We start from the raw sequence: 19,197 nt of genomic DNA, 5'->3' as shown, positions 1-19,197 counted from the left end.
ATCTTTCTTCGGGTTTCCCCAGCGCCTCGCAATTGTGTGGAATAGTTTAAAAGAGTAAACAGTGGTACTGTCAGGACTAGTCTGCATTTCTCAGAGGTGAAGATTAGGCTTGGTATCAGAAATGCCTTTTTCTGAGAGAAACGTATGCATTTAAAGTGTATCCCAAGAGGAACAAGTACAGCAGAAAGCTGTCCTGCTCTGGAGGGCTGGCTGGAGGCTGGAAGCAGAGTTACTGATGTCAAGAGGATTTTCACGTTCTTCTAATGCAAAAGTCTTCAGCAGGATTTCATGAGCATCCAGTTCACAACAAGAAAGCTTTGGATATCTTGCAAGACCTCACAATATCAGATTACACCTGAGCAAAGGGGAAACAAGCTGTTTCTCTGGGCTCTGTGCCAGCGTATGTGTGAACCTGTTTCCCTGTGTGGCCAGCCCTCTCTGCTATCTGATAGAAATACATTGTTTTTCCTGCATTTCACTCATTTTCTAGCTTTGTGGGCTCTTCAGTGTGTGAGTAAGCAGAATTGACTGTCCTGTTCCAGTCACCTGCATTTACATCTTAACTTGGGTGTGATCTGAGCATAAGGGCTAAGCAGGTGAAAATGGGGGGGTTAACTTGATGTAAAACCGTACCCAATTCTAAATCTATGAGACAAAAATGCATCACAATTTATTTTAAGCCCAGCTGTATTGCTATGTCTGTCCGAATTTGTTTCCTGAAATATTTTATTTTTTGTTCAGCACTTTCCAAATGTATTCCATAGGGAATGAAAGGACTTTTGGGTGTAACTGTTCATATTTGGAATCAGAAAAGCAAGTAAATAAGAATTGCAGGACCTCTAAAAAAAAGAGTATTCTAAAAAAAATAAATATGGTCAAGAAGGGAAAGGACATAAGAAAGAAAAAAGCTGATGAAAATATTCTTCTCGGAGAGGGTCAGAGGGGTTTATATTTCACTGAAAATTATAGATCCATATGATCCAGGAGGTAATACTAGCAGGATGTAAATATTTATAGCAGTATGATATTTTAGAATAACAACTTTCTTTTTGTGGAATGTTGAGTTACAGGTCAAAGGAAAAAAAAATACTTGGACGTACAGCAGATTAATGAACAATGCATTTATCATTTTTATAGGAAAAAGTGAAAGATGGGATGTTTTGTTATACTTGACTTCATTGGATTGTAACCATATGTTCCAAAAAGAGCGTTTAAAAATATTGCACGTAGCTGTTTTTTACATGTTTCTAAGTTATAGATATGACCTTTTCATATTATGAAATATAATCTTAGTCTTCCTCAGTATTTGGTTTTCTTCTTTGATTAAAATCCCAAGGTGGAATGAAGGTACTGCGTGACTGAAATTAATCTATTTAAGCCTGAAATTGCTGGAGGCATGTTGGCGTGCTGACTGCAGGCAAACACTGGAGATGGCCTTGATTTGAGGGAAATTGTGTCAAAGTAGCTTTGCAGGGCAAGTAGGTGTTGGAGACAATTTGTAGTAGTTACCTTGTGCTCTCAGAGCCAAATTTTGCTGTGTTTCTGCTTCAGTGCTCTCAGTGGGGGATAGCTGTGAGTTTTGCTAAGAGGATAATTATAGTATTTTCACACAACTTGAGTTCTGTTGTGATGGCATTTGTTTTATTCATCGTGCAGGTTGACAAAGTGTGTGTGTGTGTCTACATACGTACACATATATAAATGTAAAAGGTATTTTATTCTAAAGCTAGTCTGTTTTCGAGAACAAAGAGGGACTGTTTTGGGAGATGTTGAATGCTACTCCTGAATATTTTCAGTTAAAGGGCCTTGTGCTACTGAAATTATTTCTGAAGTCTTTTCTTGGTTTTCAGTAGAGAGATTTTCTTGTATTTCCTTGCATAGGTTAGGATCAGAGGTAAATATTGAACGAAGTAGAATTCAAAGGTAAGATTAAATTTCTTGCTTGAGGACCATATTTTTAGGTATTTCTTCTTATAAGTTCCTGCACTAGTTCTTATTGGAAAGCACTGCTTCTGAAGCTTTTTATCAGTTACCACCTTAATGGGGAGGTCTATAATTCTGTTCTTGGTTGTATCAGAATAAATACTTCCCTTCTAGTGGCTCTTTTCAGAAAATTAACTCTTCTTTTCAGTTTAACCTAAGGAGAATCATCTGTTTGTGCCTCTAGGTAACTTTTCAGTTTCAGAAAAGAATCTTGCACCATTCTGTGAATGTTGGATATTTTTAAAAAATCCAATCTTTTTCAAAATAGTGCAAAGAAGTTTTGAAAAATAAACTTTTTCTTATCAGAGTTTAGCAATGCTGCTATCACTGCATGAACACAAAGACTAGCTTCTACATAGGAGTAAATGAAAATCTCCCCTTTGGATGTATTTTTATTGTTTTTCTAGCCTTGATTCTGGCTCCTGTGACCCCCAAAAGAAGAAAAAGCTAAAAATACAACAAAAATTGTCAGAAAAGATGATACTGGAATGAAGAAATGACTGTAGACCACAACAGGATTTTATTTAGAAAATGTTTTTCACAATTTTCAGAGCAGGTATTCTTCAGAAGAAAAATCAAGATGTGGGGAAGAAAAAAATTATGGGAGATAATACCTAACATACAAAACCAGAGAAAAAATACCATCCAGAACTTCCTGTCAGTTGAAATCATATGATGTAGCATTTCCATTACCTATTCGGTGTGTATTTTAAAACCAAATAAAGATAATATGTAAAAAAATTTGTAAAATCTGAACAGAACTGATGCCCATTCTAAGTAGAAGGACCCTCTCTCTCCCCTCATCTGTTTGAATTCTGTTTTTTCCTCATAGAGTGTATCCAGAAATGTTTCAAGCTATTAAATATATGGCTGGGTATAACAAGAATTACAGAAAACAGCAGCAAACATGTGGGCATTCAGGGTGGCATGTGAGACTTCAGAAGCCAAGACTTAAGCTATGGGAAGTCATCTTGAACAACCTATTTTTTTGTTGGTGTTAGCAGATAGTGTGCTTGGGAGGGCAAATGCCTTCACTAAACTTTCATCACAGGCCAGGTGCTTTGGTTATTCATGTAGTATATTCAGGTATGAAGTAGATGGTCATTACATTTGGAAATAAAGTAATTTTTTTTTCTTATATAAAAGGTCTTAGTTCTCACTTGAATAAGTGTCTCTGATCATTGATGGTGAACTGTAGTTACAATCTTTTAACTTTAAATATTTGTCATTCTTCATATCTCTCAGAAAGCTACTTCTCCCCACTGCTGCTGTTAGGTTAAAAAAAAGACTAATTCATCTATTTACTCAACGCAATCAGGTGTGCAAGTGGAGAATATTTTGCGTGACTTCTAGGGACATAGATTTCAAAGGCTTCTTACCTGTGTACTCTTGTTTTCCAAGACCAAATGGTTTACGTGGGTCCTGAGAGCAGTGTATGGAATAAACTTAAGGCAGAAAAAACCCAGCAGCCTTATTATTTCAGTGGCCATCGGGCACATGGAGGATGGCTTCTTCCCCACCAGCTGATTCACAATGGCACAGCGAGTCCAGGGCCTTGGCAGGGGAGAAGAGGGGAAGCCCTGAGCCTGCCAAGCTGCCCTAAGTCAGCACCCAGGGCACCGGAGGGGCTGGGAGCCCCTGCTGTGGGCACCGCTCGCTGGCTGTGGAGGCTTGTTGCTTGCCAAGGACTTGGATTTGGGACATTGCAGAAGCATGTGCCCTGGGGTTGTTGCCACCTGGCCCCTAGTGCCCTTCGTCCTTGTCCCCAGAGCTGTGCTGGGGCTTTTGGAATGCTGGAGATGTCCCCCCACCTGCAGTGCCTGGTGCCAATGTGAGTCAGCAGCTGGGTAACAGCTGGGGACCAACTGTGCCGCTACACTGTGTTAGGCTTCTGCTGGGAGACCGGTGAGGAAAGTAAGTTGTAATTGCATTTAACATACCCCTCTGCTCTCAGATCTACCAAATTTAAAGTGGCTGCTTGTTATTTGCATCTTTGTTTTTATTATTAGAAGACAGAAGCGTATTAGTAACATGATGAATGACATGTTTGCTTATTGTGGGTATTGATTGCTTTCACTTTGTGACAGGTCTGAAATGCGCACACTTGAGAAAATCCAAGTAGACTTTATGCACTTGACATGTTTGACTGAATCGCAAAGGTCTGAGAATTTGTTCAGGAAATTAGTTCAACATGACGTGCATCTGAAAGAGCTGCTCTTTCAGAAACATGTATTATAGGGCTGAGTTATTAACTGAAAAACAATATCAACAACAAAAATGCAGTTGGGGATTTGTGTGAGATTGCCCTTTTGTCCCGCAAGCTGTGGCAGAAGCAGAAGTGTGAATAAACTGCATAGGAAGGAGTGTTGAGCTCAGTCTGGTAATCAAATGTTCTGTTATATCTGACACTTATCTTGTGAGTAGGGCTGAAAGTCAAGTGCCTGCAATCAGCAGAGAAGTGTAGATGCATTTTCATTATAAATTAAGTAGTCTAATTGTATTTGGTTGAGTCTTGTTGTGGTTTTTTAAATTATATTAGGCCCTTTCCTTGCAAACAGAAGTACCTTGTGATGTTTTTAAAAGAGCCCATTTTGTACGTTGTGGGAATGCAGGTGTGACTCTGATAAGACCTGGCAGTCCAGGCAAACCTTCATCAACCTCTTCACTATGTGATTCAGGCTTGGCACGTTCTTAAGATTTTAGCCATGCGTTTTCAGGCTGTCTCCCTTGCTGCCACTCGTATTTGAGAGCAGCTTCCCATAGACCTGGCTGTCTCACTGCTCATCGTCAGCCCTTCCTGTCAGTGCTGTGGTCTTCTTGTACCTTTAACAAAAAGGAATTTAAAAAAAGCCAAAGAAAAAAAGTTGTTATGGAGGATGTGTGTGCCACTTCCAGTCGAACTGTCTTACTATTTTTTTTCCTCTGTCTCATAGGTTTTCTTTTGTCTCCTGTCCACATCAATCCCTTGGGATTTCCCCCACCCAACTATACATTTGGGTTTATTTTTTTTTCTCAGTACACACTGGGAGAGCGTCTTCTGTGAATGGTGTTTGTAGACAATAATGATGAAAAGATGTAGTAATATCCAACTTCCTCAGAGCAAAGATTCTTCACCTGACCATAACACCATGCTAGAGGACAACCCCTGCTTACTTTATTCTTGTGGATTTTTTTTTTTTAAAGTACAGGGTAAGATCCACACTTGTGCTTGCTGTTTCATAAGGGATTGTGGTCGTTTGGAAAATCTTGTTGAAGCTGTATTGGAAAACTAATGATTTATTTTCAACTGCTGCATCTTTCTTTCCTTTTCTATTGCAGCAGAAACTTTTTCAGAGATTAAAATATTACTGAATGCATTAGATCAAATTCTGTGCATGTTCTCATCCATGAACTAAGTCACATTAAGTGAGATGCAGCAGATACCTTGTGAGTAACCTGATGCTATATCCAGGTGATGTTTACAGGTAATGAGAAATGCATGGGAGCATTTGTCAGTGACTTTAAATTTGTTTCAATAAAGCCTATAACACTAATAAAATATTGAGGAGGACAGGAATAAACTAGGAATATTGTCTCACTTTTTAAAATGTTCTAAAATACATCAATCCTGTATATAGGAATACATGAATCTTATTCCTGAATTTTTTATATCCTGATTAAGTGGTTTAGATCATACTGTTTTACGTTTAAAATGTCACGTAGCAAGATTCATAGATGCTATAAATTTAAAGGATATTTTTTAGTCCAAGAAGAAGAAGAGGACTGGAACAAAAAGCAACAATTTCATCAGTAGTTTTACTATTCAGCTCTGTAACAGGCATTCTACATCTGCTTGTCATTCAAAGAAACCCCAAAAGATGAATGGGCAGTTCATTCATTATACAGTGCCAGCAGGGAGTCACCTTATTCAAATAATCTGACTGGTAGTGTCAGTTTGGCAAAAATCCAAGTTTTGAGTGATGGTCCTTAGATTTTTGTGTGTGTATGCGTTTGTTACTGCAGCATCCTTAACCTTTAGGGACAAAGGGTACAAAGGAAATAATCCGGTAGCGTATTGAAACCTCGGTGGATGCTGAAGGAGTTTAGTGCTTTGTGGCTACAGGTCTACTAATTGTTTTACAAAAGAGAGAATGAATAAGTGTTGGTGACTTAATACCAATGATTCCTAAGCATCTCTTGGAAAAATTCTAGCATCTCTTGGAAAAATACCAAGAGGTATACCAACGCAAGGTATGCTTGCAAGTACGTTAAGGTTGTCGGATCTAGCCTTCTGATGGAAGAACATGAAATCCGTAGGAGAGACTTCTCTGATAGTTATGGGCATTCATTCATCTACATTCTGGCTCCAGAAAGTTAGAATTACTCTGCTTTGGGAATCTGTTTTACTTGTTGCTGCTGAGACTTTTTGGTATTTTAATGTGTACGGGACTAAAATTACCAATGTTCTGTTAGCAAAGTCCTAAGTCATTACTGTGTTTTGATGAATAGCATTTAGAATTAAAAAAAAGTCTGCCTTCAAAACAGTTTTGTTCAATCATTCTGCAGTAGGGTGGGCATTTAGTCATTCAGATAATACTATAAATAATGAAGTTTGATGCATACTGCTAGCATAGATGTAGAATATTGAATGCAAAGGCGGTATCTAGAAAAAGAGAGGCTGAAAGCTCCTTTGTGATCTCTCTCTGGCTCTGTACAGCCATGTAAGAGGGACCTGTGAAGAGCAACAGGGACGTGCAGCAGAGTGACGGTCTCAAGGGCTGTGGCTGTGTGTGTGGGGAGCTGAACAGCAAACTGAAGTTCTAGGTGCCTGGCTTTCTTTTTTGGTTCTAGGTCAGTAGGCAGATTTTTAGTGGTAATATTGCCTGTGATGTTGTGAATGATTCACTGGCAAACTCAAAAGCTAATAAAGCGTTAGCTCAACAAGTTAAAGTTCTTATAGTGTCTTCTTTCAGAAATTTGAAAGGTCTAGCTTCAGAAAAGTTTTAATCTATCCTGTTAATTATGAAATATCTAGAAAGAAGGCGTGGATTTCTTAAATGATTCTTTTATGTCCTTGATACAACATGGTGTTTAGGATTAAAAGATGTGTCAAAACTTGTCTCAGTGGGGAAGAATTTGTATGCACAGTTTATGAGCACGTATTATATCCGGACTGCTTCTGATATCCAAATCAATGAGCAGGTCGAAACAGCATTTCTGTTTTGGTGTTTTCTTTTTTTTTTTTTTTTTTTACAGTAATTATTCTACTGAAGTGTATTTCTTCCCTAAATTACTCTGACCTGAGTTTCTAATCTAGAATGAGAAATATGTGCTCCTCTATCGCAGGCTGGTTAAACTTGTGTCATTGCTCAACCTTGAAAATGAAACAGCTCTCCCCAGCTGGCAAAATGAAGATTTCACGCTTGTTTCTAACTCTGAATCATCCTCAGGCATTGCATCTTAAAATCAAAAACCTATTGTGCATGTACAAGATTTTAGATTCTGTTTATAGGAATCCAGCAGTTGCTAGTTTTTTTTCAGTCTTCAGGGCTGGCTTGCAGGTAGGAAGGTAAAGAAGAGACTAGCAAAATGTGTGCTTATATCTGAAATAGTTCTGCTTTATTTTTCTCCTGGTAGTTAGTAGGAATGCCTACAAAATATTGTGCAACAAAATAGTGATTTTTATGCAGTAGAAATGAAAAATTGTTACTTGATTGTAATGATCTGTACATAATGCTCATCCTAATCTTTGACCAATGCAGCTAAACTGAATGCTTATAAGAGTCCTAAGTGCATGAGCTTTTATTTTAAATAATTCAAACATAGCAATACTTTAATATATTAGCAGAATACCTTTCCACATGTGGGACTTGAGGGAAAGGAGAGGTTGGTTTGTGCTAGAGGATGCTCCATGGTTTATCTGGTGTTCTACCCCTACTCCTGATAGTTTTGATGTCACGGCTGAAATCAGTGGGCTGAATTCATCATCCAGAAGTTCTAGATTGAGGTTTGTGGGCATGTTGGTGCTTTTTTTTTTTTTTTTTTTTTGATGTGGCCTTTGAACAGTGTTCAGACATTTTGAAATCACCCATAGAAATTAAAACTTGGGGGCAACTGGGTGGTGTAAGTGAAAAAAGCAAGAAAGCTGGAATCTGAGTTTACGGTATGCAGCCTCTAGATTACTGATGACAGCGGAGGAGTTTTCTTTTGGTGTTGGTTGGGAGCATGAGTGAAAAGAGCACACCAAGTACTGATGTGCAGACACCAGGAATCTTGCGGAGAAAGGTCCTTCTTCTGATCATTTAAACTTGCCCTTTTGGTTTGAAATGGGCTGTGTTAGATGCTTAATTATCTCCCAATTAGGTTGGAAGGCTGAATTAATCTTTATAATAAGATTAGAGGCAGCTAAATGTGAAGCACTACGGCGATGTAAAGATTGAATTACTAAAACTGCCTTTGGAGGAGGGTAGGGTGTCTGACACCCTCCCCCGCCCTCTTCCTTGCCTTGCAGAAGGATGGAGAAGGGGGTACTGAAAAGTAGCTCATGGTGACAATTTCTTGGGTGTGACTGAGCTGCGTTCAGCTGTGTGCAGCTCACAAGGTAACAGTGGTGCCCAGTCAGGCGCTGTGCTTGGTTAAGGTCACAGCGATGGCCAGGAGAAAGTCCGAGGGGAAGTATATAAGGATTATGCAGTCTGTACAGTCCAGTTAATTGTTTCTGTAATGTAACTCTCCTGCCTTCAGTTTGAACAACAAAAAAAGTATATACTATTTTCCCAGCCTAATGAATGCCCACAAAGCGTTTAAGTAACTTTGCATGTTAAGAGATCAAAGTGAAAACCACCCAGTGTGACCAGAATAATGCAACATGTTCAGTATTTTCTACAGGAAAATAAAAGGGGAGTATCAAAATCTGTCTTGTTTCTACTTATCTGAAGTAAACCTCTTTACCTGAACTCACGTATTTGAGGTGTAAGATTTGCTCTGTGTGTGCTTTCACGCTTAATATTTACAGAATATTCAGTGAATTTACAGAACTTCACCCATGGTTTCTTAACTCTCATAACTGTAAACTAAGCATCAGGAAATGGTGTTAGAGTCAGGAGGTGCTTTCAACCTTAGAATGTGACATACAGCTCTGATAGTGGTCTTTCTAGATTTCACTAGATTTTTATTTTTTGTCCCCTAAATGAATTTTTATTTTGGTCTCATTGTCCACCAGTCAGAACTATTTTCTTAAAGCAGAAATTTCTGCTGACCTGTCAACCTCAGACTCTGTTATAAAGTTATAATTTGATGTCACAACTGCAGGTTCACAGCAAGGTCGTGCTTAAGACAGCGAATGACACTTGCTTAAAACAAGACTCAAGACAGATAAATAGATTAACTAGCTGTATTGCACAGCTCTAATTATGATGATATCTACAAAATCAAACTCCTCAGGGTTACAGCTGTATGGCGAAAAAAAAAAAAAAAAAGGCACACTTGATATCTTTACTGTTGATCCAGAGAGGCCCCAGAGGTGCTCAGCCACATGAGTAAAGCATTGTGAATATAGCTTTGAACATAACTGTGCACTATTTCTTCTTGTGTAGTAGTGTGTTTTAGACTGCTCTTGTTTCTCAGATATTTTTCTTGCCTTGGAATATTTGAATTTTGCTAGTTATGCAAGAAGGATAAATACAAAGCTCTATTTGTATTTATAACTGATTTTCTTTTTTTTTTTTTTTTCCTCTAAACAGGAATGAACATCTGCACAGATGCTCTCAGTGCAAGGTTGCTAAATACTGTGGTAAATCTTGTCAGGTAAGATGAAAAATAACAGCTATAAAGGGTTGAAGAAAACAGGTTTTAATTACTTTATTTACAGGGTCTCCATGCATTTTGTGCATTGTCATAGCTCCATACTGCAAATTCTTATTTGTAGTTACGGACAGAGTGTGTAAACATGCTGCCTTGTTTTATTTGAGTACTTTTTATAGTTACAAATATAAGATTATAATCAGTGCGATAGACAAAACCAAGTTGAAATGTGTGGTGTTTGTGCGTGGTTAGAGGCAGGAGGAATAATTGTTCAGCTTTGCTGACGGTAGGCTGAAGGCTCTTGCAGTAAACCAATTTGTACATCAAGAGTAATTTTTAGCATGGCAAAGTATATATTCCAGTTTTTTAAATGATTTCTCTTAGCTTTGTGTTGTGATTTCTGTTTGGTTTTCTAAATAGAGAAAAAACCCCTAATGGTCACAATGGACTAGTAGTGATACTCTATTAAATGTATATGAATTTAACTTTTAAATTTAAGTCTTTGATATTCAATTGTGCTTCTATAAACAATTCACCGTAGTATAATCTGCAGTGTTCTCAACCTGCTGGAACCCCCTCCTTTTTGAGATTAAAACATGTGGAGGCAGAAAGGAAGAAGATGTATCATTTTGATTCATTGTATGGCAAATGTATGCAACGTACATTAGGTGCTTACTGTAGCATCAATAATAATGCCAGAGGTAGATTTATTGTGGGAGATCATAAGGAAAGTATGACTGTGAAGAATAGAAAAGACCAGAGTAATTGCAAGGTAAGTTTAAAACAAATATCTGCCAGGACAGTCATTGGTAAAGTTGCAGTTGGCGAGTCTCTAATGTGAAATGAGACCATACTGGCAAATCTGCAAGGTGTAATGCAATACCCTGTTCCAGCTCAGGTGTAGTAGCAATGCAGGTAGGAAATGAGGCTTCCTCCTTGGGGAAAACAACTATGTGAACATGCTTCAAGGATTCACACTACATAGCCTGAAGCCATCTTGGGTATATTTGCTTTGTGCTTCCAGCTGTAGGGTTCGGGTGCTTGAAGCCATCCACAGTTGCAGGTACCGGTTTCAGTGAGAAAGGCTACTGCTGCTAAAAGTAATCTGCACTTAAAATGCTGTGCATTTACTGTTACATAATATCTTGAACTGTTAGTATCAATAAATTAATATTGAATTAATATTATATAATATCCTGTGATATATATAGGTAACAATTGAGAATAACTAAAAAAAATGTTGTTTTCTAGTCAAAACAGTGAATTTATTGGGATTGATGACTCAGGACAGATGATCCAGAGAAACAGATCAGCCAGATCTGTTTGCTTTTGAGGACTGTCCTCTAATTCATATTTCTTCTGTTAAGCTAGCTAAACTACTGTGCAGCCCTGGTTTTATAGCAGATGTTAGCAAAACTGTCCTTGGCCAAGCCAAAGGCTTTGTGCTCTACCTAGCCTCTGTAGCTTTAGTGCAGTTCATTAATATGTGCACTTCTAATTGAACTAATTGCTGAACAAAATAAACAGCAGGGTATTGAATGAAATTGCAGTTTGCACGTTTAAAAAGTGAATATTGGCAGAACAGGACTATTTTAGTTTTATAAATACAAGTAACTTTGAAATGCAAATTGTGTGGTTGGACTTACGTTTTATACTTAGCTGCAGAATGGTTTGATCATGTTTGCACGTGTGTTAAATGAATCCTACAGCTCAAAACACTTCGCTGAGTCTTAAAAACTGTCAATTTTCTGGAGTTTTCTGGTAAATACAGAAATGAAATCAGAATTAATGTAAAAATCTGACTTAAAAAAAAAAAAAGATTAATCTGAGTAGCTGAACTAGGTTTAGGATAAAGGTGGAGTTTGTGAAGGAAACTTCAAAGTAAATGCAGCAGGTGATTTCTATGTTAGGATGTACCAAAATGAACTGTTTTTAAAGCTGCAACTATCTTGAAAAATCTTCATTTGCTTTTTAAAATGTCAGGTGGTTAAGAAAAACTGTCTTTGGGCTAATCTATAGAGGAGAAGAAATCATCTTTTGAAAGATGTTTCCCTTTTTGGAATGTACTGTCAGAATTGTTATCCTTAAAAGAGATATGTGGGCAGAGCCAGGAGTCCTGAACAAAACTATATGGGAATTAAAATTTCCAGTTTGTAGAAATCTCCATAATGTCAATATTGAAAATTTCAAGTGAGTTGTGCTGAGTTTCAAAATTTCCCATTATTTTTTTCAGGCCAGTTGAAGCACTTTGCTTTCACTTTTAACACTTTAATTTACTTCAAAACATATTGGAAATGTGGAACTGGAAGTTATCACAAAAGGCCCTTAGGGCTGACTTTTTTTCAACTGAATTCTGATTTCACCATCAAGTATATGTAGGCCTTTTGCTTTTAAACATAATTTTTTTCAGTTGGACCTCATTCACTTTTGCGCCTCCTTGACGCTTCTCTGTTGTAGCCGCTTTCCCATTTGTTGATGCCTAATTTCCTGGAGCCACCCTCTAGCAGTGTTGTGTTGGCTGCGTGTGCCTCCAAACGTAGTTACTGTGTCTGTTACTCCTTGTAATCAGTTATGTTCTCCCTGTCAATATCTATTAATTTGGTTCATTCCGTAGATTGGGGACCAGTGATATAGATGATAATCCCTGGCAAATGGAAGTCATTTCAGGCAGAATTCAGAATGTGTCATTATCAAACATTATTGAAATGGATTAATTAAAAAAAAAAAAAAAGACATTCTGTAAAAAAAACTTGAACGATACTTTGGAAACTACAAATTATGTATTTTTAACAAAGCAAAACCTTCCAATGGAAAAATATCCCACTTGGAATTTTTTTTTTTTTAATGAGCTCTTGTCTTTAACTGCTTTTCATTAGCACATCAATCTGCAGGAAGCATTCATTTTTTTGGATTCTGCATAGGAGACAAGGGAAACGTTTGTTTCCTAAACATTGGTTTAGGATCTTTCCATAGGGTTAGGGACCATTGGGAGACAGGGATAGCATATGTCTGTGCAAGAATGGATGCGCTTTGGCAAAACAGCTCAGCTAAAAATATGCAAGACCTTGCAGGCAGGTACGAGGAGTCTTTGCCCATGGCCTGAGCCAGCAGGAGGTGATCCTGGGCCTGGGTTGTCCGCTGAAACCCAGTGATGCATTTGTGCTTGTGCTGGCTTGGGAGAGAAGACTCTCAATCTGCCACCAGTAAGCAGCTATATATATGCTGGACTATCTCCTAAGCCATGTGGGTTCTCACCCTTTTCACTTGCGTAAAGCCTGAGGAATTTCACTTGGGATGCATTGAGCTTGAATGAGAGACAGTGATTTGGGAGGAGACAAAGGAGGGGTTATTCCTTCTGAGTTACTAAGTGTAGTGAAGCCCAGAGGAGGAGAGAGTGCTGGGCACTGCCCTGCACTATTTACTCGTCTTCTCTGCCTCCTTTTGAATAGTGTTCATTTCTAACGGGGAAAAAAAAATCTGTTGCAAAACTGGTAAGAACTTCCCTGGCAGGAAGGAGAAGGGTCGTACCATGTGGCCGTACCTCTGCACTGTAGTATTTATACCCAAGCTGGACATGGGATATAAAAACCTTGACTGAAAGCCAGGATACGCAGAGTTGAGAAAACCTCCCACAGAGAACTGTGGGACTAATATAAGCCCACCAATAAGAATTGTTAGAGACCAACTTTAAAAGTAGGTCTCTCCAGGGTCACAAATCTTCATGGTTTCATACTGTGTTCTGTAGTTGGTATCCTTGTTGTATTGGTAGGGAGAAGAAATATTGTTGAATTTCATTATATTTAATACATTTGGAGCCTTCCCCTCTCTCCCTGGCCAGTTGGGAGGAAGCCAATGGCAGTCCCCTTTCCAGCGCTCTTTCTGCAGAGGAGTCAGACTAATTTCTTTTTGGCATCAGTTTCGGCCAAAGTGCTGTTTTGCAGAAGGCGTGTGTTTGAGGTGCGTTCTCACGAGAAGAACAGTTCAAAGAGATGTGGCATATGATGCTGCTATGTGGTACTGCGTATTTCATCTCATTAGGGCTTTATTGGTTTGGTAAGCTATTAATCATTTTGATGTCACCTCTAGCATGTTTAAAATTCTGTGCAACATTTATGTAGGGAAAAAATTTGACAGATAAAGGCTTACTCCAAAGAACAATTTTAGTTTAAGTGGGATAAAAATGCCAATATAATTGTATTACACAGAATGATGTCTAGACATTTACAAGCATGACCTTGTTTCTTCTAGACAAGAATAATGCTATTCAGCACTAGATACTTAACTTTTATTTGTCAGACAGCATGTGACACTAACTGTGTTTGGATTAATGCTGCCTTGGTGTCATTTTTTCCCCTTGTAGAGTTATGGGTAAAGGAAATTAAATCACAAATCTCCCATGTAGCTGAAAGAAAGAAAAAGTCCAATTTATTTATTATGTGTAAGCCAAAGGGGGGAAAAAAACCTGAATGAAATAGAATAAATGCTATTGGTGCTGAAACCTAGTTACCTGAAAAAATTCCCCCACTTAAATGCAGTTTAAGAAAAAATTGTGTGATAGCCTTTGTAATCTTTATAACTAGCATGTCAGCGTCCACAGGTGTGATGTGCACTTGCACATATCACTGCCATTCCCTCTTTTTCTTTTTTTTATTGCTGAACATGTAATTTCTTTGTATTAGACATTTTATCATTTTCTGTGTGGCAGTTTCCTAACAGAAGCTGTTTTTCTGAGGTGGTTTTTTTTTCTTACTGCATATCTATGAGAAAATGTCACCTTCAGAAGCCCTTGGTTATTCTGAGTTCTTGTCATTGTAGCAATTTTTTGTTGTACCCTGTTTTTTCAATTTGCTTTTTAAAAGTATTTGAAACAGCTGGGTGGCTTCAAACAAATACTGTGAATACATAAATAAGATGTGGAAATATGTACTAGGTTAATGAAATGGGCTTGGAGTTTTTGTAAATTATAAACAGAATTTTCAGCTTGTAAAGACAGAAGGCAAAGAAAAGGCGGTCAAAAATCAACTGTCTCTTCCAACATGTTTCTTTAGCTGTTCTTATGGCGCTTCCACACTGATTTGGACGAGACACAGAAAAAAAAAAAGACGACATATTTCAATATATAGCAGCTTTCCCTCACCTTATCATTCTGAACCTAGACTGCTTTAGCTCCAATGTCCAAAGTATCAGTTACACAATTAATTACGTTAGAGGAGGAAATGGTTTGATGGGGTTGGTTTCAGTGGATAACCCAGCCTTGTCCCTTTCCACCACACTCATGTTATAGCTGCAGACTTAGACTATGCCAGTAAAGTGTGTGTGCTGCTGTTTCTTTAGCAGTTAGCATCCAAGGTTGCCTGTGTTGGAGACTGCCAGAGTCAGTGGAGAGCAGTACCCAAGGAAGGTCCCCTTCCTGGTGCTTCGGAGCTGACTTTCAGCTCTGCAGCTGTTCCTCCCAGCCCGGCTCAATGGCTGCAATGCTGTTGTGGTTCTGGATCCTGAGGTCCAGCCCATGGTGAGGCTGATCATGTTTGTTTGTGTGCATATACAAATATGTATATTAAAAAAAATATATGTGTATATATATAAAAAATGAGATACATACTATGTAAAATAACATGCAGTTTTTTTTCTTTCTCTTCCTTTTTAAAAAATCCTAATAGAAAGAAGCTTGGCTGGACCACAAGCAGGAATGCAGGTGTCTTAAGAGTGTCAAGCCTAATTTTCCTCCAGACTCTGTCAGACTTGCTGGCAGAATTGTTTTTAAACTAGTAAGTGACATTCTTTCAGATTTATTCAGTGTAGCATATTCAGATAAATACTTTTTCACTCTACATTTTTAATGTAATTAAGAGCTAGAAAGCTGAAGTGACTGGGATTGCTGAACAAAATTGGACTGCATATTGTATTACAAGATTACTGATTAATGTGCAGAAATGCTGAAAGGATCAAGAGATACTAAAATGGACATAATTAAGCTCAAGGGACCTGTTTATCGACTTTGTCTTTATATGACTGTGTGGCAGAATTCTAAACTTAGTAACTTATTTCTGCCTAGAAGGAAAACACAGAGGGACACTGTTTTTTTTCTTTGATACTACTGATGTTATCGGTGCTTTTCCATTAACTTCACTGGGAACCTCATTCAGCCTTGTTTGGTTGAGTGGTAAGGACAGAAACACTGTTAGCCAGCCCTTCCTTTAGAGGGCACAATGCCATGCTTTCAATGTTGGGTTCTCTTAATCTCAATTACGGGGTTTTTTTCCTTTTTGCCTAAACTCTCCTGGAAGTCCTAGGTGTTTGACATTCCAATGGTTTGATTAATTTATGTGGACTAAATTTTCTGTTAGGTTAAGCAGCTGATACTGTGTGGGATTGTAAATCAAAAAAGAATTTGCCCATTTTTTTGCTGACCCTGCCATAATGCTGTCTGTCTTGAATAAAAACATGTGCATTTGTTGTGGTCTGAGGTGATAAAATATGATTTAATATCTTAATTTACACATTGTTGGGAAGAGTGCATGGTTGTTTTTAAAGGGCAAATATATACCTAGCTATACTGTGCATTAATTATACTCACATGAAATCTGACACTGCTAACCTCATAAATTGCTTTCAATTATAGTGTGAAGGGGCAAAGTAAATTACTAAGGGTAAGCTTCTGAAGTAAAAAGAAAAAAAAAGGTAGAAAGTGTTATAACACCAAGAAAAATACAGTATTTTTATGATAGTTTACAGAAAGTATGGAAAGACCGGATTTATGTTGGTGCTGTTAGCCTTGCCTAATTATCTTACAGGCATATCGCATGGAATAATCAATCTTGTAGAGTGTTTTCAAGATAAAGCGTGCTATGTAAGTGTTAATTATCTGTTTTTCTCTACAGCTTAGACAATCAGTATGGCTTTCTGAGAGACTCTACTCTTTTTCCGATCTTCAGTCAAGTAAGTAATTGCCAACCATATTGCAGAAAATGCTTGCAAGTTCTACTTTATAGAATGGCCATCTGATTTTCTTGCAGCTTGCCTTCTGAAGGTCTGCTCTGTAGAAGAACAAAATCAAAGATAAAACCTGCTAAAACCTCTATGGGGAAGAACAGGTTTTTTTTCAAAGATCAAGGAAAAAACATGTGTGTCTTGTTCAAGGAAAACTTCCACCTGATTTCTTTGGCTTTAATATTTTTTTCTCATTTTACAGTGTACATCTTGCCTGTTCAGTTTTTAACTTACTCGATGTCTGCCTTATTACATACAGTGCCAATATTTGTATATATGTACAAAAATACATATATTTTTTACATTGAGGTTTTACTTTTAAAATATTTATGCTATAGCATAAAGCTTCAAAATAACTTCCAGAAAAAAGGAAAGAAATCTAAATTTTACAAGGAATATATATATGTCTGTCTCCTACATAACTTTTCAATGGGGGGAAAAAGATAAAATTGCCCCAATATTATTTTTGTAGTTTCACAAATTTCTACTGCTTCATTAGGAAAGGATGCTCATTATAATCTCTCAGCAGAGCTAATGTAGAAATAGAAAACATTTTTTCCAGATTTTGTGGTAGCTTAAAGGTTAAAGGCTTATAAGGGAAGAAATACATCCTTAGTTCATTCTTGCATCTTGCTTAAAGGGATTTTCTAAAGAGTAATGTGACTATTTTGATTACCTACATTTTTTAGTGTTATTCAGAGCTTTGGCTATAAACTGGCTTAATCTATTCATAGAGTTAGGTAGAAATAAAAAACCACATAAACATGAAAAATGCAATAGATAGTATTACATTTTACTTCTGTACATCCTGATGTTCTGCCACCTTCTCCCAAACTGCAAGGGCAAAAGACCTTAATAAGGCAAAAAATTAAAAGGGATAGAGGGAATGCATTTCAATAATTTAAACCATCAGGATTTTCTGCTACAGATATTCTCAAATTGTGTAACAAATGTTTATGGGGAATTAGATGAGTATCTGAATTAAGAGCAGCATTTCCAGATGCTTCAAATGAAGTTAAAATGATGAAGTCTATGGACTTCTATGCTTCATGACACTACTGGGATCCAGGGGAAAAAAATTCTTTATGATGCTCTATTGTACCAATGGCTGGTTGCACAGGAGGATCTAGAGGGAAGGGAAGAGTTTCCCTTCAAAAATTAAATACTGATTGCTTGTACAGCAGTTGTCACTAGTGTAGGCAAAGGTTTTTCTGTAACGGATAATTCCACACAAACTGAGGGTTCTCAGTACCCCTCAGGAGATGATCTCAGCTTCCTTTGACTTCACTGGAGACAAGGGGGAATAGTGTGATAACTTGTCTGGAGAGAAGCTTGGTATTGAACAAGCCTGAGCTGCAATGGATAAACGGTACAAAACTCTGTAAAACGGTCAGAAGCTCCTACTAAAATTCTCATTTTGAAGGAAATGCTGATACAGCCTGTGATACAGGTGGGATGACTGTCCTCTCACTGATACAGAACCAGCTGGTCCACAGCAAGTTAGTTTAGGAGGAGGCAAATGAGAGATCCACATCTAATGTTTTATCTGTATTTACTCTAAGCGCTTTAATAACAATCCTGTGTAATCTTCTTAACTCCAAAGTGCGAGGTGTTCAGGACTCCTAGACATAAACCAAAGTTGATACTTTACAGAATACAGTACAAATGGCCCATGACACTTGCATAATCTTATGTAAAGGTTTTGACTAACTCTTACCTTTTGCTGTTTTCACAGCTTCCTTGCTAGTGTGAATAGATGGTCTCTATGGTTTTACAGTTAGAATAGGCCAAAAGAGTGTTTTAGGATGGTGTGACAACTTGTGGTAGTTGTGATACTTTTTGCTGCCTCTATATCCTCAAAAAGCTACTGTTACTTCATAACATTTTTCCCATTTACTGCACAATTTACAGATGGAATTGATAGAGTTACTTGCCTTCAGTACTTGGTAGAATCCATAGGAAAGTCAGAAAAGTATTTTCATTTATAGGCCTAAATATTTAGGGGAAAAAATTTCATTGAAGGGAATTGCATGAACTAGAAATACAGACTGCGATCTTCTGAAGCAAAAAACTTCGCAGGAAGCATCTGTATAATAGAAGATAGGGTTTCAACACTAATCAGAAGTATGACAGATAGAATTCTAATTGATCTTCTTTTTTTTTTTTTTAACATATATTAAAAAAGCCCCACAAAAAAACATGTGGAGGCATCTAGCCCTTTATAAAGTTCTATTCCCAGATCCACAGTTCCTTCAAATTTATTTTATACCTTGAAACTCAGATTAAGTTGGAGGGGTGTCTGTGTGCATTGTTACTTTTGCTAGTTCTCATTTAATGTAAGACAATTCCTTGCTTATGTAGTTCTACAGGCTCACTGTCTGTTATGATCATTCAGAAATCAACTTTGTTTTCACTTACCAAGATTCAGTAGAGTTTGGGTAC

At 37.6% G+C, this 19,197-nt stretch overlaps 1 protein-coding gene across 3 annotated transcripts in view; it reads left to right on the top strand.

Annotated features, from left to right (window-relative positions):
* Nucleotides 1-19,197, top strand: part of SMYD3 (SET and MYND domain containing 3) — a 432,592-nt gene that overhangs the window by 41,049 nt on the left and 372,346 nt on the right. For all 3 annotated transcript variants that reach the window (XM_075748835.1, XM_075748837.1, XM_075748836.1), the window contains exons 2-4: nucleotides 9,705-9,768; nucleotides 15,426-15,533; nucleotides 16,647-16,704. In XM_075748835.1, coding sequence (XP_075604950.1) covers nucleotides 9,705-9,768; nucleotides 15,426-15,533; nucleotides 16,647-16,704 — 230 coding nt within the window. The remainder of the gene's footprint in view (nucleotides 1-9,704; nucleotides 9,769-15,425; nucleotides 15,534-16,646; nucleotides 16,705-19,197) is intronic.

The sequence above is a fragment of the Balearica regulorum genome, chromosome 3 (genome assembly GCF_011004875.1).
Source record: "Balearica regulorum gibbericeps isolate bBalReg1 chromosome 3, bBalReg1.pri, whole genome shotgun sequence".
Classification (NCBI taxonomy): Eukaryota; Metazoa; Chordata; class Aves; order Gruiformes; family Gruidae; genus Balearica; species Balearica regulorum.
The sequence above is the reverse complement of the archived record's forward strand: the minus strand, read 5'-3'. Positions and strand labels throughout refer to the sequence as shown.